This window comes from Pseudopipra pipra, chromosome 7 (assembly GCF_036250125.1).
Source record: "Pseudopipra pipra isolate bDixPip1 chromosome 7, bDixPip1.hap1, whole genome shotgun sequence".
In the NCBI taxonomy this organism is placed as follows: Eukaryota; Metazoa; Chordata; class Aves; order Passeriformes; family Pipridae; genus Pseudopipra; species Pseudopipra pipra.
The window spans coordinates 29,425,963-29,451,046 of NC_087555.1; the positions used below are offsets into that span (position 1 = coordinate 29,425,963).

General features: G+C 44.6%; 1 protein-coding gene across 9 annotated transcripts in view; it reads left to right on the plus strand.

The window, feature by feature from the left end:
- The first annotated feature begins 599 nt into the window (after positions 1-599).
- KALRN (kalirin RhoGEF kinase) overlaps positions 600-25,084 on the plus strand; it is a 507,433-nt gene continuing 482,948 nt past the window's right edge. For 7 of the 9 annotated variants that reach the window (XM_064661424.1, XM_064661428.1, XM_064661425.1 and 4 more), the window contains exons 1-2: positions 600-618; positions 1,175-1,279. In XM_064661424.1, the coding sequence (XP_064517494.1) occupies positions 1,207-1,279 (73 nt within the window). In that variant the 5' untranslated portion in view covers positions 600-618; positions 1,175-1,206. The remainder of the gene's footprint in view (positions 619-1,174; positions 1,280-25,084) is intronic. The other 2 variants (XM_064661431.1, XM_064661430.1) reach the window with 1 other exon arrangement.

Below are 25,084 nucleotides of genomic sequence, written 5' to 3' on the forward strand. Positions count from 1 at the left end.
TGGGGCAACTTCAAATAGGTGAACAGCAGAAGAAAGTGCCCAAATGGCAAACATCTGTCTTTCTGTCTATCTCTGCCTGTCTGTGCTTGAAATCTTGATAGCTGGGCTCAGGGAAGAATATTTAACTCGGCAGCTAACAAAGTACAAGTATTCCTCACAGCACTCCTTTTGAGACAACACTTATTGTCCCAAACCACAAATACCGGAGTTACAGTAGAGAAATCAAAATCGTTTAGTGAGTTGAATCGGTGTCTGACCTGGGACCAGGGTCTTGGCTTTTCAAACTCCTTTTTGGCTCTCTAGTCACCTAGGATTATAAAGAACAAAATATGAAGGCATACCTGCAACAACATGCAGTTTCACTGATCGTTTCCAAAGCAATAGTGCCCTACAGCTCATGAACATTAAAAAAAAAAAAAAAAAAAAGGAAAGAAAAGAAAACCAAAGAAGAATTTTCGTGTCTGTGTAACCACAGTAGCGTTCACTTTCGCTGCCCGAGTACCTGCCTAGCTGACAGCCGAGCGCCGCGCCGAGCCCCCGCGGCTGCTCCTCGCAGAGGAGACATGGCAGCGGTGCCGCCCGGGGATGCACAGCGACACGGCTGCGGAGCGCACAGCGGTAGGGAATAAAAAACCCCCCTGCCGGCCCCCGCTGGGGTGTCTGTGCTCGCACCTGTGCCCGGCCCGCCCCGCCCCGCCCGAGCGGCCGCGCCCCGCAGAGGGGCTGCTCCGGCGGCGGGGGCGCCGCGGCCGGTCCGGCCTGGCTCAGGAAGTGCCGGCAGGGGAGCGGCGGGGGCGGCCGCCGGGGGCCGGGCCGGGCCGGGCTGTCAGCGCGGCGAGGGGCAGCGGCGGCAGCGGGGGGAGCGGAGCGGAGCAGGTCGGAACAATAGCGGGCGGAGGGGAGGGGGCCGGCGGCGGCGGGGCTCGGCACTCGCACCCCGCCCCGGCCGCGCCGCCCAGCGCAGCCCAGCGCAGCCCAGCGCAGCCCGGGGGCAGCGCAGCCCAGCCCCGGGGCAGCCGCCCCGCAGGCACCGCGGAAGGGATGATCCGGGCGGCGCTCGGCTGGGCTCGCTGCTGAACGCGCCTCCATCCCTCCCTCCCTCCTCTTCTCCCTCCCTCTTTTTCTCTCTCTCTCTCTCGGCTCTCCTCCTCCCTAACTCACTGGATATTACCAGCCGCCGGGCTCGCTGCCGCCTCTCCCCCAGCCATGAATCCCGCCGAAGGGGCGGCGGAGGAAGGCGCTGTCCCTGACTCCGAGGTGGATGCTTTCTTCCGAACAGGTAGGGGAGCTGCGGGGAAGGGGCCGGAGCAACACCGGGCCCTGCCTCCGCCGCGGGATGCGGGGCTGGCGGCTGCGGCGCGGGCACCGCCGACAGTGGAGTCGCGAGTAGGGGAGAGGAGGGGATGGAGGGGGTCCCTGCCTGCCTGTTCGCTTTGTCTTCTTCAGCCCCTCGCGCGTCCGTGCCTCGGTCGCCTCTCCCGCCCCCGGGAGGATGTTACCCCGGGGCTGCGCTCCCACCGCCTCGGGAGAGGACCGGCCGGGCCCCCTCCCCAGGCAGGCACAAAAGCCCCGCCGGGATGCTCGGGGAGAGCTGTCGCGTTGTCACCCCCCGCAGGAGGCAGCGCCGGCTGGGCCCCGCCGGGCCCCCGCCCCGGGCGGCGGCACCACCCGGGTACCGGCCGGTGTTTGGGAGCGGAGCTGGCCGCCTGCCCTGCCCACCCCGCGCCAGCCGGGTGGAGCGCCGGGAGCTGCCCCTGCCGCCCTCGGGTGGGCAGTGAGGGCAGAGACGCCCCGGGCAGCGCTCGCCTGCAGCCTCGCTGCCGGCCGGGGAGGCTGACCCCGCGGGGAACGGCTCGCGAAGTGTCTCAGGGCTGGGTGAGAGTCCTGTGTTTTGCTCTCCCGTTTCAGAGGATGCTGAAGTGGAGCCAAGTGTAGCTGGGCTACGGCAGAGCGTGGTGTTGCTAATGAAGCAATGGTTAATTAAATTCTATGGGCAATAGCTACATGCTGGGGTCCCCACTGCATCACCCGTTTGTGGGGTGGTATTTGTGTGGGAGCCACCAGCACAGTATCAGCATCTGAGGTGAAGCAACTTGTGGTTTGCATGACACACCCCCCTTCTCTCCCTTCCCTCCATCAAAATCTTAAGAAAGTATTATAATCTTCTTGGTAGATTTTTAATTAAAAATTGTAAAGGATTAAATGCTTCTTTCACAAGGGCATTGACCCTTGTGGGCTAGGACTGACACTTATTGCCACAGCTGTTTGTCAAAACTCTGCTTTTCAGCTGTTTTCCTCCCTCTACCTGCTCATTAGCTACACATAGTGCTTTGAGCTCCACTTACCAAAAAGCGATTATGTAATCACCACAACTTTAAAGAAGTAAAATCCTGAAGGCCTGCAGCAGCTCCCTGCTATGGTAGACTGCACCCCATTTATGTGAAAACCCTTTGATCTAGAGGATAAGTATAATAAGGTCTGGCTGTGTGTATCTTGTGATCCACAAGTCATTAAGCCATAGGATATTTGCTTGTTGATAGCCTACCTGGTTACAAGCTAATTTCCTAAGTCTCAACAATGACAGATTTGTTAGGGGAAAAAAAGAGAAAAATAATGCACCAATTTTCCTTTAAAAAACCCCCTGTTAATTAAGGTTTCCCTCCACCTTTTTCTTCTCTCCCCTTCTTCACCTCAGGCTGAATCACTTCTCTGCAACACTGCCCTCTCAACATAAGCACGTTAGCAGAATTGAATTTGGAGAGAGTCAAACCTAAATAGCTTATATGAAAAAGGTATTCCTAAATGAGGGAAAAACACAGGGAGGCGTGTGGCTAGACATTTCTGCCAACCTGCCTCCTTCACCTGAAATTTCACCTGTAGATCCACAAATACACTTGTCACCTGCATTATACATTTAACATGGAGATTTCAGAGATTCTTCTAATACTTCTGCTTGAGGAAACAAAATCGCAGGAACCTGGGCTTGGAAGGGGGGCCTAGGCCACATCCTTGCAGTGAAGCATGTATGTGTAGGCTATCTCTGATGCTTGTCTCCTTTACGTTAAGGTTCATCAAAGAAGATGGCAAAATTCAGGTTTCTGCACCATTATGTAGCATCTTGTGTCCAAAAAGATGATATGAAAAAAGCGCCGAAGTTAGTAGTAGTTAATTTTGATTGTCATTGGTTAGAATGGCTGGGCAACATCTCTGAGAAATGGGGAAAGCACGAGAGCAGGCACGACTTCTGTGAAATGAGACTTGGTTCTCTGCATTGTTTGGGCTCCCTTCTCTTCTGGGGTTTGTGTGCTGCTGTTGTGCCTGTCTGAAGTTGGGTTAATGGATGGCTGAGAGAACAGCTCATGTGGGGCTTGAGGGAACAGTTGTAGCCAGGACACAACTGACTCTCCCGCACCTCTCAGGCTGAGAGACAGGGTCTGTTAGACCTGCAGAGACCTGCATTGACTTAGCATCCCTTCCCCCTTGGTATTATCTTTTTTTTAATTCTTTGTCCTGACTTATATTCTGGTTTTGTAAAGCATAACCATTGTCTTACATGCCGTTGTACATTCACATCAAATAAAAAATGAATCTGTGTGGTTTAAAGATTAGCTGCTCTAAAAGCACATGCATATACTAAACAGCCTAAACTCTTCCCAAATTCACAGCTACCACATGGAAAAGCATGAACGCATTATTCTCTATGAAAAAAACAAGGGTCCGAGTAACTAATATCTCTCTCAGAGGCTTTTAGCAACCGGCTGGGCTTTGCACTGAGCCGGGAGGATCGATAGGCTGCTCCCTGGTACCGGCAGAGGAGGCTGATGCTGGGAGCGGCGCCGCACGCAGAACAGCTCCCCCAGCAGCACCCAAACACTCGCGGTACCAGTCCCTTATCAGCAGCGACAATTGAGATAGCAGCTTTCTGAGCTGTACCTGGAAAGTCAAATTGAGAAAGTTAACACCAGGTAATAAAGGAAGGTCTGTTCTGGTGCTTAACACTGATGAGAACTAGGAATGACTTTAGAAAGAGGGTGGGTTTAACACCTGTGTGGTTGATGCTGGCAGTCAGTTAAACCTCCCTGGAGACAGGCAGGACAGGGACTATTCTAATTTTCACCGTCAGATATATGCGGAAGGAATTCAGGAATTCTCCTTTAGACAATCAATCCCGTGTTATTGGGATAAAAATTAACAGGCAGAGGGACTTGAAGGGCAGAAATTACTATAGCAGTCTCCAGCTCTGATTTCTAGGATAACACTGGGTGCTGAATTGCAGCAGTAATTTCTGTGTGATGTCTGTCGCTTCTGTTTGAGCTTATGTTTCAGTAAGAAACCAAATCTATGCCTAGGTATTCCTTATTAAGTTTCTTATGTCTATTTTGCTGACAGATAAAATATGAGCAAGTTCTCTGGAATTCTCAGTAGTCTATATTTAATGTGTACTGAGACTTCTATATTGCAAGGAACAGAATCCAAATACTTATTGTTTCAAACATAAAGTAAGTCACTTCGTAAAGTGCACAAATGATAGATATCCCTTGGATACAGACACAGAGGGAAAGTTTTCACTTCCTGCCTAAGCTGCAGTAATTTATGCAATGTGTTTTGGAAACAGAGGTGAAACACATAAGGAAACCCTTTTCCAAAAGTTTAAATATTTACAGAGGTCAGAGACAGAACAATTTAGCAAACTACCAATTACTAACAAGAGTAATCATCAATATTTCTTATCCACTATCAGGTACAGTTTTATTTTCTAATTTATTTTTCTGGTACTTAAGTATAGCATTGATTGTGTCTGATATGAAGATGCCAACTTTGTCATTGATACTTCCCGTGTGTGAGTCGAAAATTGATGTTATTCCATCTCCTTTGAACGCGATGAATTATTCTGTTTGCTTTCTGCTTTTCATCTGGTTATTCTTCTAGCATTGTTCATTTGTGCATGAGTGACTGGCAGCTCTGCTATTAAATAACTTTAAAATAATTGGCAGTGGCCAGGCTGTTTGATCAATAGATGTGCTTGAGATGATGTCTGCAGAGAAGTGCTCCTCGAGGTTGATGGACTCAAGTGTCTCCTCGTAGAGCAGGTAAATTGATTCAGCCGAGTTGTCACTGGGGGTGAGGTGTTCGTGTGATGCCTGGCTTCCTCACCTTGAGACTTTTTAATTCATAAGGCCTGGTCTGGCAATGTGTGCTGATAAAGGAGGCTCTGTTGCAGAAAAGACTGTCAGGTCTTTCCTACCACTTGGAAAGCCCTTGTGTTCTTTGAGGTGATGCTGTTAATTAAAAGCTGTACCACTCTCTGGAGGCTTTGACCTCTGACCCTGTCAGGAATGTGAGTTTTGTTGTTTTCTTTCTTTATTGTCTAATGCAGGTGGTTTTTGTTTTGCCATGTGATTGACATGGGGGAGGAGGACAGTTATCTCACTACATGTGGGGCCCTAGAAGCCTCTTGTCACTGGATACCCCAGTGCACATGGAAGGCTGTGTGGCTCTGCCCTGCTGTTGTCCCATCTTCTCCACCTCAAGACTCTGAGGCGGCTCTGCTAGTCTGGGAATTCACGTATAGACATGGCAAAGGACATAAAGGTGAATCAAGAGGTCTTGGTGAGATGGCTATCCTCTTCCCCCTCTCACCATGCAGATGCTGCTCAGAAAGGGGGCAGAACCTGCTGGTTTGTGGGCTCTTGTGACAAAAAATGGATCTCTTTTTGTCTGATGCTGAAAGGGCACAATTTAAATGAGTGATTTATATTCAGATAATAATTTCTTTCCTATACTACTTCCTTCTTCCTCACTCAGAAGGGCATCAGGGATGACATCTGATAGTTATTTACAATGTGTTTGTTCAGGATGAGAGTGCATTGTGTTATAGGCCAGTAGAAAGATGCTTATTGTGTTTGATATTAATTCAATTAATATTGAACAGAATTACTTCCAGAGGAAGGGCCCTTTCATACCCAGCTTCTGTTCAGAGCTCATGTGTACGGAAGTTCACAATCCCTGATTTCCAGGACAGGGTGCAGTAGGAAACATAAGCCCATAGCACAGACATTAGTGAAGTGCACAGGCACACAAAGCTCGATGTGGCACCTACAGAAGCTGTTGGTGGGGGCCTGTTGCCTGTGCTGTGTTTTGGGGTTGAAATTCTGAAAGAAGAAAATTGTATTCTTGAAGTCATCAAAAAGGAACAAGCTTCCTAGTGTTTGTGTAGACTCTTTTGCCTGTGGCCTTAGATGGCCATGTGTGTCTTGGGATGATGAGTGGCATGGATAGAAATGAGCATCCAACCTGGCCAGGTAGATACAACTGTTGCTGTGTCCTACCACCTGCCTCCCATACTGTATTTTTTATCAAGTCCCACAATAATAACCTACCGGGGAAACATGAGGTTTTAAAAATGGGTTTGGTGGGTTTTCCTCGGTGTAATTTCCAAGCACACCCCCATGTTAAGAGCCTGTTGGGGAGTCCTCTGGCTGGACAGGTGCTCTGGGCCTCTTGAAGGTTGGGAATGAAGTATTCTGTTGTTTCAGCTGCTGTGACCTTGTGGTCTTTGGGAAGGTCGATTATGGATGTCGAGCAGCTTTATTGCTCCATGGTGACATGTACCATACAGTACCCAGTGGTATTTTAAGTATTTCATAGTTACATCAAAGAAAATACTTCTGGAGTATAAGGCCTTATAAACCCATAGTGCTGTGTCTTTTATGGCTGGAACTTAAAGTCATGAAACGACTTAGAGGTATTTGTGCTTTTGTTTGATTTGGACTGGTGTCCTGCTTTTAATATTTCTTTGGATAAACAACTCCCGTTTTACAGCCTTGCATGGCTCACACGCCCTGTGTTTAACTGAAGGGACTTTGCCACTTGGGGAATTTTGCCTAGAGAATCTGGCAGGAATAACAGTGAATATTACAATATACGTTTTGCAAAAGAAAGCTGGATACAAAAAGTCAAGTATGATCGTCTGAATGGAGAACCTTAAAGTGTAAAGGGCTGTAAAAGAAAGAAGTCATAATATTTTAAATTATTTCTTTCCCACTTGGTTCTGGGATGGATTGTGTTACTGTTGTACAGATCCAGAGAACTTCAGAGGAATTGTTTGGGAGTTTTCACAGATACAACGGAAAACAGAACTTGGCCCAGACACTGCAGTGGCAATCGTAAATCTAGGTTTAAGTCAGTCACCTGTGTGATATGTGGACTGCAGTGTGTTGAAATGGGATTTAGAGCATTTTGTGCTAAGAATAGAGTAACATTTCAGCAAAATATGTAAGTATACATGTTATATTTCAGATTTGGTCCATAATGAGCACTGCGTTTGAATCCAGGGCAAACACTTTCCTCTGTTGTTAGTCATTGTGAAGGTCGGCAACCGATGTGATTACTGCGGATTCATGTTAGTTTCAGTTGGTTTTCATTTATTTTATTTTTAACTATTCAGTGACGGTTAAAAGGGGTATATTGAAACAATGTATGTTCAGTGCTGGAGACTGTAATATCATTTAAAACATTTGTTGAAGTTTAAATAATTTCTGTTTCCTAATCAAGGGATTAGAAGATAATTCTGTTTCTACTTTTAAACATAAACATAAATATTCATTTTGTTTGCTCATTTTCATTAACTAGTGCCTTGAATAAATTGTGGTTTATTGGGGTGCTTTGTGTCTTATCAACGTGTGGCTTTGTTACTAAAATCTAGGAGTGTTTTCTGTTTCTTTCAAATTACACAAGCTGAGAACATACAGGTACATAGGTCTAATTTGTTGCACTTCCACTTCAAGGCAACAAATTACCTTTAAAACTAAAAATGGAATTCCTTTTTTAGTAACCTTAATTATATGAACCAGCATTTCAGTTTCACTGATGGAACAAAACTACCATAATTAGGCAGCCTGTAGTTTTTAGTGTAAGGTCACATCATGCTTTGCTGAGAATAATAAGAGGAAATGATCTTCAATTTAACATCTCGGTGACTGGCAGACCAGCTGCTCTAGTAATTTCTTTTAGTGAAGTGGCCTTGGGAAAAAGGGTGAATGTGTGTTGTTTGTAAGAGAAATTAAATTAACCTTGTTGCATAATTGGTACCCACATAGACATGGTGGAGTTTTCAGTGTTTTAAAATACATTTGGGGGAGGGGGGGGGGGGAAAGTGGTGAAGGGGAAGGTGTGATATGTGGAATAAGCTGTGCTGAAGTGGCAGAAGACATGCCTTACCTTTAAAATAATAATAAACAACATTACAAGGAAAGATTTGACACCAAGATGTTGCTGTCTTCTGGGGATTGTGACCATTTCTTTACCAGGTGAGTGCTTGGTGAAGCATAAAGGCAGTAGGTCAGGCATGCTCAGGTGCAACTGGGATAGAGAGGGTGGTTTATTACCTGAAATCAGAATATATAGATATATATCTCAAAAAGAGCTTTGTATAGATTCACCCGGTAACATCGGCGCTGCTGGCACGGTTCCTGACTCCTGGAGCGTACTCTGGCGCTCCCGCTGTTTTAATGGCAACTGGCAGCCTACTTTGGGAGCAGCATCGTCAGCTGGAGACAATAGTGTCTGATTCTTGTTTGTCAGCCGGGACAATGGCCCTGCTGATGGGCTGCGGCGGAGGGGAGCGGGCTGCCTTTGTATGGCAGTGCCGGCATGGCAGATGGCTAATTGGACATGATAAACCGCGGGGGCAATGGGGGAGAAAAAGGAGATCTGCGGGGATTATCGGCTTGTATCCCCCACGCTAGGGAAGAAATGTATTTTAAAGATGTTATCAACTTTAGCGCTTTGCCATGAATATATCGTTCAGTAACGAAGGCGGAGGACACCTATCTAAAGTCTTGCCTTAGCTGATGTGAAGTTCACTTTATTATCTGGGAGGAAATCCCATTACTCTATGGCAAGGTAGGCAAACATGTGGCCCCCAGAGACGCTGGCGTGGCACTTAGGAAAATTAGCAGTGCATATTTTTCACCAGTCTTGTAAGCGAATGTCAAACTGTTGTGCCAAACAGCATCCAAGCTGAAAACAAAAGAGCTTTGCCAGCTGTGTTCTTTGGGAGTGGAAAGTTATGATCTACCATAGCCTGTCTCGACATGAAGAGATGTCATTCAGTGTTGGAGCACTGAAAAGTTAAGCTCATTAATAAAGATGGAATTTCTTTATTTAAATGTATTTTATTAGTCTTAATAGAGTATACACTATGAAGCCAAAAACCTGAGACCCTTGCACAAACAAACCTTTGCTTATTTAAAACAGCTTAGTGAAAAATGAAATTAAAGCCCCAAGGTTAGGTCCACAAAAATGATCAGAGAGGTTGGAAATGGATTCTTGTGAGGAAAGCCTTCTTCAGCCTGGAGAAGAGAAGGCTCCAGGGATACTTTCTCATGGCTTTTCAATATTTAAAGTGGGCTTATAAAAAGATGAGTAGGGACTGTTGTGATAAGACAAGAGGTGATGATTTATACTAAAAGAGAGTAGATTCAGACTAGAGATAAGGAAGAAATGTTTTAGGATTAGGGTGGTGAAAACACAAGCACAGATAGCTCAAAAAGGTGACAGATGCCTCCACCTCTGTAAACATTCAAGACCAGGTTGGACAGGGCTCTGAATAACTTGATCTTTTGGAAGATGTCGCTTCTCATGGCAGGGACCTTTAAAGGTCCCTTCTGATCCAAACTATTCTATGACTCTAAAGTATCCTAGATAGTTTTGCTACGAGATATGTAGGCTTAGCTGATGGCTTTAGTGGCTCCAAGCTGTGGGCTGTGAGTCCAAGGCTGTGCCCACAGCCTGGTAGCAGAAATCAGAAGTTCATCCCACTGGATGCATTTTAATTCCTTGTTTGCTCCCTGCCACCCCCGTTAAACAGCAGGAGACAGCACACCACAGCTTGGGGAGTAACTCCACAGAGGAGGTATGAGGAGTAAGGCTAAAGGGGTGTGTGTGTCGTGTGACTGGTGTTTGTTGCAGTGAGCTGCAGTCATCGCTGGCTTTAGTTCCCTGCTTTGTAAAACGGTATCAAGTGCCTAGAATACTTTGCTATTTTAGTGTCTCTCATAATAATAATGTTATGGCGTATAACAGATACATTTAAATTGTAGTAAAAATAAATCTGCAAGAGGTTAAAAATAATAGCTAGCAAGAAATAGGCAGTTCTCTGTGGAAGCAGATTTACTTTCTGTGGAAATATCTGGACTGTGTTTCTCTTCCACTGTTTACTACTGTCTTTTCCCACGGCACGAGTATAGTGGAAACTCCAGATGAAAACTTTCAGCGAGTTGCCTTTGGTTTCACAGGCCTTTCATGTGCTGTACCTGTCAGTCTGAGTAGCTTTTGAAGCTATAGATGCAGGAAACTATTCAAAGTATTCTGAGTGAATGCAAATAAAACTTTGAATTGGGCAGTCTTCTTATAGGGTCTGTGATATTGTCATGTTATGACGATTCTTTACCAGGGTTTATTATTTGTATTATTGTCAGTCACTGATTAGTTTCTTCTGAAGCAGATGCCCTGGAAACACTGAACAAAAATATGGTCCTTGCCATTGAGTGCTTATGATAAAAGCTGTCAAGTGGATTGTGAATTTCTTTAACCGAAGACTCATGTTTTACTTTGCTTTGTTTTTAAACATATCTGAAGGACAAGCCAGAGGAGTTACAGAGTCTAACACTGGGTGTGGAGCAGAGGGAATGGCTGAGAATAAGGTACTAGCAGAAAAACAGGGAAGAAATGAGAAGCCTGTAGGGAAACCATGGAAGAGTGTCACAAAGTTACCTCGCAGAGCACTTCAGAACTGGAGGGCACTTGGCTGAGAAAGGGATCAGAGTCTGCATCCTCTTTGGAAGGGAAGCAGGTGATGTCAGTATGGGAAAGGTCAGAAGCCAGAGGAAATCACAGAAATAAGACAATAAGATGTTTGATTAGAGTTGTAGCTTTTGGGATGGAAAGCCAAAACTAGGGGGTTTTTTTAGAGAAAAAAATTGAAAGACTCTCTGGGTACACAGTGAAAGCAGGGAACAGGCAAAACCTGTGCACGTACCATGCTTAGGCTGAGGAAAGCAGCCGTAGGAGGTACTGCAAAGCACAGGAAAAATAACAAGGTTTTCTCTTCTAGGAGATGTCCCATACCATTGAAGACTGTTATTATCACACTGCAGTCTTTTAATAGTGATGCACCAAATGCCTGTCTTGCTTTGATGCTGCAAAGAGGAGGCATTTCCGTATGAAGCAAAGACACAGAGCCAGAATCCTTGGGTGTTCTGCTTCACATTTAATGCATCTTGTTCACAGAAATATGTCATGAAGAGCCAACCTCCTTGGACTTGACTGCCACTCTCTTCACAGCACTTTAACTTTCCTGCTCTGCTTTTCTGTGCTGAGGCAGAGAGTTCAGGAGTGATGTTAATTGAGTCAGTCTGAAGCATTCAGACAAATTTAGTCTTAAGGAGCAAGTCAGGCCTACCGGGTAAATAGTAATGATCTTGTGAGTTTGGAGGACTTAGATCTATGGTGTGTGAATCTCCAGTTAACAGCTTGCTCCTATTCAACTCAGTCCTGCTCAAAAGTTAGCTGGGGTGTTAAATAGGTCAGCTATCTCTTACAGGTGCCTGTTAGTCTGTAATCTGTCTGATGCTTCAGGTTATTTGTCAAATCCCTAATGAGATGGTCTTGAACTATTTGAGGCCAGGAGAAAGTTGTTAACACTGTCTCTGGTACTAAAACTGAGCAGAGGGGAAACCCTGTTGGTTGGATGAGTTTAGACCTATTGAAACTGATCCGTGTGGTAATGGGAGTCTGTAAAAATGACTCTGCCCAACATGTAAGCCCGTGTAATGGGAAAAGATTTTTTTTTTTTTTTTTCAGAGCTGATTGACTTCCTCATTGAGCTGTGCAGTAAGGTGTAACTAGCAGCTCAGACCTGGCTGCTGTGATAGGGACTAATTCCAGTATTTTTCCAGCTTCAACTCCATCATGTTTCAGCCTGGGAGCTTTATGATGCTCATTTGCAATAGCTCAAAACCAATGATTGGTAGGTTCTTCTTTGGGTAGTCAAAGGACAAGTTTCTGTAGCATCCACCTCCAAAATCAGGAAGTGCTCAAGATGTGCACAATGAACAATAATTTCTTTGCTTGGCTCAGCTATCCTCAGCTCCCCTTGGCGTGCAGTAGTAATGGAGATAACAGGAATTAGAAGTAATACACAGAATTAGTGCAGCGTTTCAGAACATTTTAAGTGTCACAGCCTTTGTGTAGAATAGGGAGATCTCATCTATAAAAAGGGATAATCAGGCACAAAGCCTGTAGTAAGTGGTTTTCTTGAGTTTGTATGGACTTGTGTTCTTGAAAAACCCATGTCCTGGGGGCGGAGCAAATCCTGACGAAGCTGCATGGCTTTACCTTCTGTTGGTAGGGCACAGACCAGGAAAAGCACACCAATCCTTTTCTACTGTAGGATTGTCAAAAGTCATGGCTGAAGTGACAAGTGAAATCAGAGAGATGTGCAAACACTTGGCTCTTCTTAAACCACTTGATATGGGTGCCTATATATGGATGCAGGTGACCTACTTCAGACAGGTTGTACATCTTGGCCTTAGTCCTGGAAATGAGATTAACACACCTTGCCTATGTCCACACCAAGAAGTCAAATGGTCTTAAGATTTTTATTACACTGACCATATTTTTAAATATACGTAGGTCAGAACTACAGCTGGTATAAAAAATGGCCTGATGCCAGTGACAGCAGAGGAGCTACAGTAATTTACACAGGCAGAAATTTTGGCCTGTGTTCAGCTGTCAGACTCGTGTGGGGATGGGGCCAAAGAAGACTAGTAGCAGAGTAAGGATATTTCCAATTTAATGTGTTAAGACATCCAGATGATTTTGCTCATCACCATGGTACCCAAATGCTGACAATGAGGCACTTGGGCTCTGGGTCTGTTCTGCTCACTATTTGGTAAGGTCCCCTGTGCCCTTTTTGTAATGAGCATGCTGCTGTGAAAGTTAAATCTATTAAATGCTAAATGTAAGAGAGATTTAATGACATGCTATTAAAAAGTTCCACCTACCTAAGAATGCTTTGCTTTCCAGCCCAGGTTTGCTAATATATTCCATATTTCGCAGGGATCTCTCCATGAAGAGAATGCTGTCAGGAGCCATTTACAGCTCTGATTCTGCTTTGTTGTCATTTACAAGTGCCAGATTCCCTGTTGCTGCAGAGCCAACCACTGTGCCAGGAAGTTTCTGCTATGGATGTCTCTCGTGGGCATGTTAGTTCCTTGGGGCATGGGAAGGTACCTCCTGACTGGTTCCACACAGCCAAATTTAATAGAGCTATAACCATAGTATATGATTTCCTTTTATTGGCCTCATTTTTCCTCATACTTTTTCCTCTTGGAATATATCTCGCAAATGTAAAACCTGTGTCTTGCTATTCCAAACAGGGCCATTTGCTTAACATGGCATTATCCAGGGTAGAATGGCCTTCTGAAGAGCACCAACTGATTGCATACACCACCTGCGTTTACATGAGGAGAGTAATGCTCCCCATGTAACATGTGAATGAGGCAACTGCAAAGAGTTCTAATTAGGTGCTGCTCCAAAGAGTAATTTTCCCACTGACAAGAAACAGACAGTCATGTTACATCTTCCTTTGGGAATATATAGACAAAGGAAAGTTTCCTCTTTGGAAGTTATCTTTAGAGACAGAGGCTGTGGGAGGTGTAGTACAGGCAGTGATCACCAGCCTGAGGACTGTAGAGATTCGTGTGGGAGCTCTCTTCCTCCTGCAAATGCCTGCGGCAGGTTGACCTTGGCTGGTGCCCATCAGGCCATTCTATCATTCCACTCCTCAGTAGGTAAGGGAGAAGAAAACAAGATGGGAAAAAACCTTTAAGGGATCAAGGTAAAGGCAGATTAATAAAGAAAAAGCAAAGGTTGCATGTGGAAGCAAAGGAAAACCAAATATTTTCATCTCTACTTCCCATCAGCAGGCAATGTACTTCCTGGGAAGCAAGGCTTCAGTGCACATAGCGGTTGCTTCAAAAGACAGGCATCATAAATAACAAATGACCCCCCTTCTTCCTCCTTTCTCTTACTGTTTATTGCTGAGCAGACATCATATGGTATGGAATACTCCTTTAGTTCATTTGGGTCAGCTGTCCTGGCTATGTCCCTTCTCAAGATCTTGCCCACCCCCAGCCTACTGGAGAGACAGGGAACGTTGGAGAGACAGTGCTGGTGCTGTGAGCACTGCTCAGTAGTAGCCCAAACACTGGTGTGTTATCAACACCTTTCTAGTTACGAGTACAAAGCACAGCACTGTGAGGGCTGCTGTGAGCCAGTGTGTGCCCTGGTGGCCAGGAAGGCCAGTGGCATCTTGGCTTGTATCAGCAATAGTGTGTCCAGCAGGCCCAGGGCAGTGACCGTCCCCCTATGCTCAGCACTGTTGAGGCACCTCAAATCCTGAGTTCAGTTTTGGGCCCCTCACAACCAGAAAGACTTTGAGGTGCTGGAGCATGTCCAGAGAAGGGCAACAGAGCTGGGGAAGGGTCTGGAGCACAAGTCTGATGAGGAGCAGCTGAGGGAGCTGGGGATGTTTAGCCTGGAGAAAAGGAGCCTCAGAGGAGACATTGCTCTCTACAATGACCTGACAGGAGGTTGTAGCAAGGTGGGGGCTGGTGTCTTCTCCCAGGATGAGAGTAAATGGCTTCAAGTTGTAGCAGGAGAAGTTTAGATTAGATATTAGGAAAAATTTCTTCACTGAAAGGGTTGGAACAGGCTGCCCAGGGAAGTGGTGGAGTCACCATCCCTGGCGGGATTTAAAAGATGTGTGACTTTGACACTTGAGGACATGATTTTGTGGTGAACATTTTGGTGGTGCTAGGTTGATGGTTGAAATTTATGATCTTAGAGATCTTTTCCAAACTTCACAATTCTGTGATTTTATGGGGAAAGTTAACTCCATCTCAGCCAGATCCAATTCTACTGCCCCTCCATTGCTCCTTAGTCCAGACCATAGCCCTTACTTTTTACTGGCTGCAGGTCCCCAGCAAAGTCTTTGTTTGGCTCATGTATACCTGGAAGATTTGAGAAGTAGCAAACCCATTCCCTGGCTCTGTTTTCTAGATGTCCCCAATCCAAATGGGCCTCCAACTTTTACTGAATGAGAGAGTGCTATAGGGGGAGTCTGTCCATTCTTTTCCTCTTGTCCTGGGATGCACCATGACCTCAGTTTGTACACAAAATAGTTTTAACGTCAAGTGATCAAGACAGAAACCTTTTACAGATTAAACTAAAAATCTTGAAACTAATAGGAGAGCGTGGAGGGCACACTAAGGATGCCTAACTGGCAGGTGTGCAAAGAGCACAGGCAAACAAAGCAGGACTATGAGCTCTTTTTTTTTTTAATTATTTTTTTTTTAATCTGACATGCAGCTATGTTAACAGCTGCAGCTAATGACTTTTGAAGGGATCTCCTCTCCTGGCTTCCTTTTTGCACTTCCAATCTATGTATGTATTTTCCCTGAGAGCTGTTCCAGGAACTGCATTAAAACCTTTCTAGTTATTACTTTTCCTACTGGTGTGCAAACACCCTGCAAACGGTGGCTCAGGCAGGAGCCTGAAGCAGTTCAGTTTCAGAGGAAACCAACTGTAGCAATCTATTTTTAAAAGGTTATTTTGATGAATTGGATTTTATGACCTGATTTGAACTGCTGTTGAGCACCCACGTGTTATGCTGCTGCAGCCTGGACCCACAGGAGTGTCACTGTGTGCTGTTTTACGATTCGAATCCTGTTTGCTTTCTGTATCAGACAGTAAATCCCAATCCTGCTTGTCCTGTGTGTCGATAGTGGAAAACTGCAGATCTTTGGCTGAGGAAAGTAAAACTATACTTGTTACATTGCAGTTTCTTGGCTGTCCTGTTTCCCTTCAAGGAGTGGAAGTCTGGAGTTGGGGCTGTCACCTTTTGTGAAACACTTTTACATTTCTTTTGATTATCTTAAAAAATTATTTAAAAATCCTCCGTGACCAAAGAGTTTATGCAAGAGTTTACATAAGATTCATCCTTAACTTTGCTATAGAGTTACAGATATAGGTACTGTATTAAGATATTAAAACATCAAACATGCAAACCTCTCATCTACAGAAAAAGAAACTTGAACAACCTTGATCCAGAAAACCGCAGGCAGTTGCAGCATCAGTCCCTGATGCCTTGTCTGGACAGATCTTTGCACAGCTCCTCTTACCGTCAGTGGCACGGGAGCTTTACAGTGGGATTTTGGTGGGCAACAGCCTGGGCTTGTACTTCCTTGTAGGAGGCATTCAGCATGTAGGAGTGAATATAAACCTTGTATTCAGTGTCTTGAAACTGTCTCAATATTTCTATTGTGTAATTCTACACAGTATTTTAATTGTGCTGAAGTAACTTGAGTTTATTCTCAATCCAGAAACAAATGGGAAAACTGTAGTGGATGGTTTTGAATTAGGTATTGATGCCCAAGAAAGCTGTCTAAGTGACACACTTTTATACATGGATAAGTAAATGAATATGTTAATTTGGAAGTTTAGGACCTGTCATGGTTTTTTTTTCATTCTGAAGTCCTGCTGGGACTCTTCTGACAACTGAGATTTTTAGATGGAAAACCTGCATGGATGAGTCGGTGCTGATGGCTCTGTTGTTGGCACTCATCCATTTGAGCCCCCAAGAGTCACCTAGATATTAAAAAGGCACTTTTTTTTAAGTTAAGACTTGAGGCTCATGGTTTTGAAGCTGTCGGTGCAACTAAGGCATTCCCCAAGCAATTTCTATAGAGAAAGGCTGCATTTCTTTATCCTGGCCAGATTCCTCTTGATATAATTGTGTTCTCTTGCTTTTCTACATTTCTGCTCTGAGGTTATGCTTTGCAATGCTGGTGTGCATGAGTAGTTGCTGAATTTGACTGTATGAATTGCTGCACTTTAATATTGAGAGGTAATTTGTATCTGTGATTCTTCCATAGTGCTTCAGGGTGAAGATCATATTATTCTTAGCCCCTCTGCTGTTTTTGCATAACCTCCCTTCCTCTAGTCAAGGTAAAACAAACACTGTCCCTGGCAGCTCTGTGTCGGGAACAGCACGTGCAGACACCGTGTCCAGGCACCCCATCCTTCCCGGCTGCTACCGAAGCCGTCCGGGAACACACGGGCTTCCCCTGCGTCACGCCCCAGCCTGCCTGCCTCAAGGAAACCTCCTTGGATCTTCGGCTCTTCCTGCCCAGCTGCGCGTGGCTCCAGCACGTCACAGCTCACTGTTTCAGATGGCAAAGTGCACTGCCGTCTGCAGCACGAGAGGAGCTGTGAAATGCTATTCCACAATGATGTTATTGTTATTAAAGAAGTTTATAAATTGTTAAGTACCACGTGTCGGTCAGACAGAACTTTCCTACTTATGCTGCTTGATAAGAGGCTCGTGAGTGAACACCTGCTCTATGCAAAGATGGGGGAAGGCAGGCTCTGGGTGTCTCCAGCATCCCAAATCAGTGGGTGCTTTTTCTGGTGCTGACTGGAGTTGAGTTCCCAACATCTCAGCCCTCTTCTGCTTCTTCATGCGTTGTGTTCATATAGTGTTAAGTTAGGGTGCAGCAGCTGAATTATGAGCTCTTCTGACAAGAGCTCTTGAGCTTCTGCATCTGTAACTTTCCCAAGGCTCCTGTAGGTAAAGCCTGGCATACTTTATCTGACAGACAGATTGAGACTCCTGACTGTTTACTCTCCCGGTGTCAGTGCATTTAGGTGCAGCCAGAAATGTTCATCCTAAAGTTGTAGGTATCCCCAAGTTATATTTACAAGCAGCAATGTTGCAATAGAAATGCCTCGTTAAGCAGGCATAAAGCAAGAAAGGGTGTTGCATCCCCATGAGGTGAAACAGTTGTGCCTTTTTGGGTGGGAACCATAATTTGTATATGGGAATCCAGGCTTTTAATTTTATGCATTTCACCTTTTCTGATCTCTTCGGGGTATGTGTCAGACCAGAAGGTTCCTCAATTATTCTCATTCATCTTAAATATCAGTTATTCCCTTGCTGTGTAAACTGATCCATTGCAGAACAAGGATTTTTTTTTGCCTTGGAGTAATCCTAGGAGAAAAGATTGCTGCTGTGAAAAGCAAAGCCCTTGGTCTTGTTATTCTGTGTTCCTCTTGTCATCATTAAAACTCCTTGTGTTAGACCATGAGCAACCCACATCATCACTGGCTTTCCCTGCTGCTAGAGCCTGCAGTGATACCATAATCCTGCATTTGCTATCACAGTGTCTTCCCATACAGCGTGATTTTACAAATCTAATATTGTGCTTTCTCTGCAGGAACAACAGTAACAACAAGCCAGGCTGCAAACAGCAATGTTAGCAGAAGCAAACATCTGACAGTGCTGGACAAACAGCAAGCTAATTTTCACCTTGGAGTATCAAGGTTGTAGATAAGTTTAGAGGATAATGTAAAATTCTGGAGAGGAAGGTCCTACTTCTGCTGTGGCCTACTGGATGACATTAAGCAGTTAGCATTGCTCAGTGCCTCAGTTTCCCTCTGAGAATTGGCTAATTGGCTGTGGATAAAAAGCTCTATAAAATAATAGCACTTAAAGCAGTGCATATAACAGTTATTAACAGAGAGCGCTGTCATCATCTCCGCTGCATAAATGTGAGGAACTGAGGCAGAAAATGGTTTGCCAAGAGCTATTGATGTAGCTGGGGCAAGAGTCCTCATTAGACCCCTGGAGCCTCCTGGCCAGCCTGCAGGCTTCATGCTGCTCATCACCCTCCTGCCCTGCCCCTGAGTGCCCCAGTGCAGGGCGGGTGCAGGGAAGCTGGGTGTGTGGAGCAGAGTGAGGCTCATTCCTTTCACTGTTCCTGCTGAGTGAATTGGAAAAGTAATAAACAAAATCGTTTTTATCCAGGAAAAATGCTCTAGAGCCCTCTGTTTTTAACAAGCATTTGCTAATAGTGCAAAGTATATGGGACAGCGTTGTCCTAATTAGTTTTCTGTCAAAATTAACAGCCTTTGAGTTCAGTAGGAACAGATTTAGGCCAACATAGTGTCATTGAAAAATTCACAGAACTTTTTGCTCTGTGATTTTGTATGAGTTGAAGCTTCAACATCATGGAACATCCTCTGAGCAGAGCTTTACTCTTCATTTAAAATGTTCTCGCTCTTTAAAAGTCTGCTCCTTAGTGTAATTTGAATCCATCTTATTTTAGGGTATATATTTAGTATCCAGCTGATTTTTTTCCCTCTAAAGTTCTTGGATAGCAAGTCCACTAAGAAATCCATTGCCAAACCAGTTTAGGACATTTGGAACTTCAATTACCTGCTGAACTCTTAAAAAGTAATCTGGTAATGAAAGCAGTGAATGCATTCTGCAGTGTTTAAAGATTGCTTACAGAGATAAAATGGTTTTGGCTGCGTGTCAGATAAATACTTTTATGATGAAGCATATGTGCAACCAGTTTTTCTCCTTTTTTTGAATGAATCTGAAGAGCCTAATCCTCCAGAATATCCCCAAACAAATTTTGGATTACTAGACCCTCTGTTCTTAACTAAAGAGAAACATTTAGTATTTTGCACTTGAGGAGCATCTTTCATCTCTGGATCTTGATGTATTTTACAAAGCCAGATATGTTCAGTCTAACCAAACTTCTGTGAAACAAGAAAATATCATTTCTCATTTTAGAGCTATGTTAGCCAGCAGGACATGATCTGACTCTCATGTTTGGCTGGTAGCAGAGATTGTTGGAAGATGATATGGGATGGAATGCCTAGGTAAGAAACTTGGGCAACAGATTCTTGGAGTCTTGCTATTTTGACATTGACTTGAATGTGGTCCTAGTCACGAGCCTGATGGCTCTTGCAGTTGAACAAAAGAAGTGTGCAAAACTGTTTGTCTCCCACTCTGAGTTGTGGATTATATCTACACGAGTCCCTTGGTGAGTTCTGGCCATGCCTGGGGAGCCAAACAAGGGCTCTGATGTGCATAACAGTGGCCAGCATAGAGGAAGAGAAAGATCTCAGGCACCTTGCTACCATACAGGTAACACCTGGAGTTTTGCTTGTGGGAGGGAAGCTTCTCAGCTCTTCCAGTGTGCTTCCATTTTAAAATTCACTTTTCTGGAGTTGGGTTGGCTGAAATAAATACACATTTAGCTCTAGTTTGAGAGGTGATTGAATTACTATCTCTGCATGTGGCTGTGTAGTATTAACAAGTCTATCCTAGTAACCCTAAAATGAAGAATTTAGTTGACAAATGAAGACCACTGGTACCAGAATGGTGGGGGTTCTTTTTTAATTGTGATAATGGAATCTGAAGCTGAGTAGTGTTTCCTGTGAATCATACCCTAAATTTTTACACTCCATAGTTCATCTGTGACACTGAATGCAGCCTCATTTGCCATTTTTTTTCCTGAACAGTATCTACAGCTGTGGCCAGATGTGCTATTTGGCTTGCAGCTGAGCTGCGTTCGAAGGCTTTGAACCCGAGCCAGGCTCAAAGTGGCTGGGCCCTGTCCCCACTGCTGCAGGGTTGGTATCTGCAGGCGTAGCTGCACGTGCAGTCCTTCTCTAACCCAAATCAGTCAGAGTGATCTGGGTTAAAGAAAACCCTCCATGCTTTTAAATAGTAAGGCAACCTGGATCATTTTGACACAACCGGGTTAGGGAGCGACTGCGTACAGACGTAGTGACAGATTGGAGGGGGCAGTAACACAGCTCTGCTGAGCTGAGATGGGAGCTGGACCACAGGCTGAGCCCTGACTGTTGTCCTCGACAATAGTCTTGTTTATAGGAAATCATTAAATAGTCTAAGGGCTAAAAGTGCAGCTGATGTTTCCCAGGTTTGGCCTCTGGTGAGCAGTTTGCAGCCCGATGCCACCTACTGTAGAGGTACGTTCCTGCTCAAGGGAACATACTGGTAGTGGCTGGTTTTAAACCTACAGGCAATTTAAAGCAACTTCAAGGTTCTGCTAAACTGTGCTGAAAGGAAGCTGCTACCCAGGCAGTATTTTCTGGATAACAGCAGTGTTTTTCAGATGTTTATGCACATGACTGATGTGTGTGTAGTCTTGACATGAGAGGTGCTCTATGGGTTCTCACAGCATTCTAAATGTGCTAATAAGGGGCAGATATAGCAAGGCTTTCTGCAGAAACTGAGTGAAAACATTCAAGATTTTAGTTCAGAGGGGATAGTATGAAAATCTCTGGAACTTTGTCTTGGGCAAGTTTGTAAGTGTATGTGTTTGACACTGGACTTGACAGTGATCTCATTGATTTCTGCTGGGCTCAGACTCAATTACTCTGGTTTACCATCTTTGCGTGTGAGACCAGAGTTAGGCCTGCTGAAAGTATGGATACTTTTTCTTTCCCCTTAGGGAACCCATTGGCATTGGTTATGCAGGTCATGTCCACATGCTGTGACCTATCTGCACAACAAGCCACCACTCTCTGTCACTTGTCATTAGATATTTCCAAGATGTCCTCAGCTATATAAAAAGCATCTTTTCACCCTGTCTTCCCTTCCCAGGAGACACAATCCCCTTGTTCCCATAGCACACACACTGAGTGCTGTGGTCTAGCTCCCAACCAGGGCATTGTGTTCTTGCCATCATGGGACCTCTTTCAGTTTCCTGTGGAGGCAACAATAGGAGAATCCTGTTTTGGTGCATAGGCTCTTTCAGGAGAGTTGAGCATCCAAATAAACAAATGGAGGAAGTCCTGCTGCAGGGAGGTGTGTGTGCATGGTGGTGAAGAGAGCTGGCTGGGCCACTGGATGGGGAGCCCCCAAACACCAGGGCCCATGTCATTGACTTCAGTAATCCCATCTAGTGTGTGTTGCAGGTGTGTTGATGGTGACTTGTGACAGCTTCATGTCCTCTAGCCCTCAAGCTGATGAAAACCGGAAAGAAAAGACTTTCTCTTGTTGGGAATTATTTCCAAATGCATTCACAGTGCAAGGCAGTGTTTCCTCTGGCTGTCTTAGGTGAAGACTTGACCTCTCCTTCTTTCATGTCTTTTGACATTTATTTGTAACAAACAGACCTAGATGTTGCAGTATGTTTTTCTGGGTCATTGAATGCATTATATGCTTGTCCTTCAAAGAAGAAATACACTATCTTTCATCTCAGCCCATCAGCTTGTTTTTGTTGGTTTTACTTTTGTTGTAATGTTTAAAACCCAGTCATTTTGTCAATAAGCATTATTCATATGAGAAGAAATAACTTGATTCATACTGGAAGCACAATTCCTCATGCACACACACACACAGGGCTGTAGCCTGAGGCAACAGCCACAAGTCCAACCCAAAGGGCCAGCTCCACTGCTGTGCAGTCTGGGGAGTTATTTATACCTGAAGGAGTGGGATGCAAAATCCCATGACAGTGCTCAGCTATCAGTGGGGCTGAGCTGTTCCAGAACACAGTGTGGCCTCAGGTGGTTGCACTTGGCAAATTTAAAATTTCTCCTGTGTCATGAGTACATGCTCCCTTGTCCAGGCTCTCCTGCTTGCTGTGCTATATAGAGAAACAAGTCTACATGCAGCCTACAGGCTGTCTTCAGCATTTTGGAAACCTCTGTGCCTGACAGTTTATCAGCATATCTGGAAACGAGCTTGACTGACACAAACACACAGGAAAAGCTGCATCCCAGATGCTTTTGCTATGATTTTGTTGTGTTTTCTGGGAATACTTGGCATTTGTAGCAGTCTGTCTGGTCTCCTTCAAATCATGTACCTGCCTGGAGGCTAGGACCCTGTGAGCTCATGGCTTGGGCTGGAATTGGCTACCTTCAACCTTAAACACCACTTTTCTGCAACAACTGTCTTTTATTTGTAGAATTTCTGTCCAATTTCATGGTATGCAGGCTGTTTCACTTACCATTTCCCATGCTTTTTCCACACTGTCTCTGCATCCCAGTAGTGCAATGGTCTCCACATAATCTCATCCTGAAAATTTTGGTGGTAACAATAAAAATGTCTATTTATATTGATGGTTCCAGGAGAAACCTCTTCAGCTTTTGTTGAAAAAAGAAAGCCAGGTAATTTGACATGTTGGACAAAAAACACTAATAACTGAGAAAATTGTTTGAAAACTTGCCAGAAAATTAGAGTAGAAATCGTTAGCTCATGAGTGCTGTATGTTCTCCAACAAAAAGACTACATTTTCTCTGAGAACAAAGGACACCCTCCTTCATTATTTTGCTGAGTCAAAGCCATATTTCATAGTGAAGAGAAAGTTTTGCTGGAAACTCCTTGTTCACCCCTGCTCCTCCAACTAGTTCATTAAGCATCTTCTAAAAACCCGTTCTGTTAATTTCCATGCTTTAATATTTTTGTTTAAAATGTGTTTTGCTAATATATTAACAAACAAACAAGCAAGCCTACGACCTGCACGTGCCAGAGTTAATGGAGCTGTCAGCTCTGTTAGTGCCACAGTGATTGATGGGTGCTCTGATGGAGTGGCCTCTTCCCTCTCTTTCTGTCTTGTCTGCATGTTAATGTCTCCACTCACTGAATAATGATGCCCTTTAACACAGATTTGTCTTATTTTTGTTTCTGAGTGCTGGCAGGGCTGGGGTTATGTCTGTGTTTCTCCAAAGTTGGAATAATTCAGCTGGAGGAATTTTACCTGGAGTTGAGCACGCCCTCGCGTTATGGGAGCACCAACCAGTGAAACCAGTTGCCATGTAGTATTTCAGTGAATCTGCAGATTTGTTACTAGGGGAAGATGAGGTCCATATCTTGGAGCTTATGGGATTGCTTGGATCTGCACGAGTGTGCCTGGCCTTTTGGCGTGGTTTCAGCATGAGAGAGATGTGGGTTTAGGGGTATGAGGAGGACACAACGGAGTGTTTTTTGGCTTCTTGCAGGAGTTTTTCCAGGCAGTTCCTGGGGGAAACTTCTGCAAATAGGGAGCAGACAGTGAGATCTACACCCATGTTGGACTTGGGTCTGCTCCTGAGTCAACTTGTGAGGACTGGTGGGGACGCAACCAGTGGAGTTGTATGTGATTCCCTTGTGGATGCACTGGTTGGGTTATCCCTTATGTGATGGATGCACTTGACTTTTATGCTTTATGTACTGGCATCTGAAGCTCATGTAAACCTTCAGAAGCAATGTTTCTCTCTGGGGACACAATTCCTTGTGGAAAGATGTCCATAAGGATGATTTATTTTGATCCATGAACCACATATCTCAAATGTATGAATTGCCAGTATTTTGTAAAAATGTTTAAATCCAAGTGGTCCCAATGAATTTTAAATTTTTAAGTGTTTCTATTGATAGTCAGTTAAGAAAACAGCTAATAAAGTTTACTCCTCCTCCACCCCCCAAAAAAACCCTCAACCCTAACTCTATACAACTATCTGAAAGGAGGTTGTAGCAAGACTGGAATCAGTCTCTTCTCCCGAGTAACAAATGATAGGACAAGAGAAAATGATTTCAAATTCCACCAGGGAAGGTTTAGATTGGATATTAGGGAAAATTTCCTCACCAAAAGGGTTGTCAAGCATTGGAACAGGCTGCCCTGGGAAGTGGTGGAGTCACCATCTCTGAAGGTGTTTAAAAATGTGCAGATGTGATGCTTAGGAACACAGTTTAGCGGTGGCCTTGGCAGTGCGGGGTCACCATTGGACTTGATCTTAAAGGTCTTTTTCAACCTAAGCAATTCTGTGATTTTATAATGCCTTTAAGAGTTTTTGCTTGTCACAAAGGTGGTCCAGATCACTATTTATTCACTTCTCTGTGGGATGAAAGCAGATAGGCTCCCTCATGCAATGCCCCTCCTGTTTATCCTGTTCGATATTCCTGTCTCTGGTATAGGTATTTATGATAGAGCCAGCTCAGCATATTACTAAATTTCCAAGTCCTTGGTTACATTGTTAGTAAGAATAAATATTTTAAAAGACAAGGGCAATTTGGAGATCCTGGGTTAGGTGTAGCAATTTAAACAGGAAAAGTCAATTGATACTCTGAATAGCATGTCCCAAGACTAGTGATTTAGCAGTGTGGGAGGAACAGGGCTTCAGGGACCTCTGCCACCAGTGCATATGGGATAGTTTCAAAGAT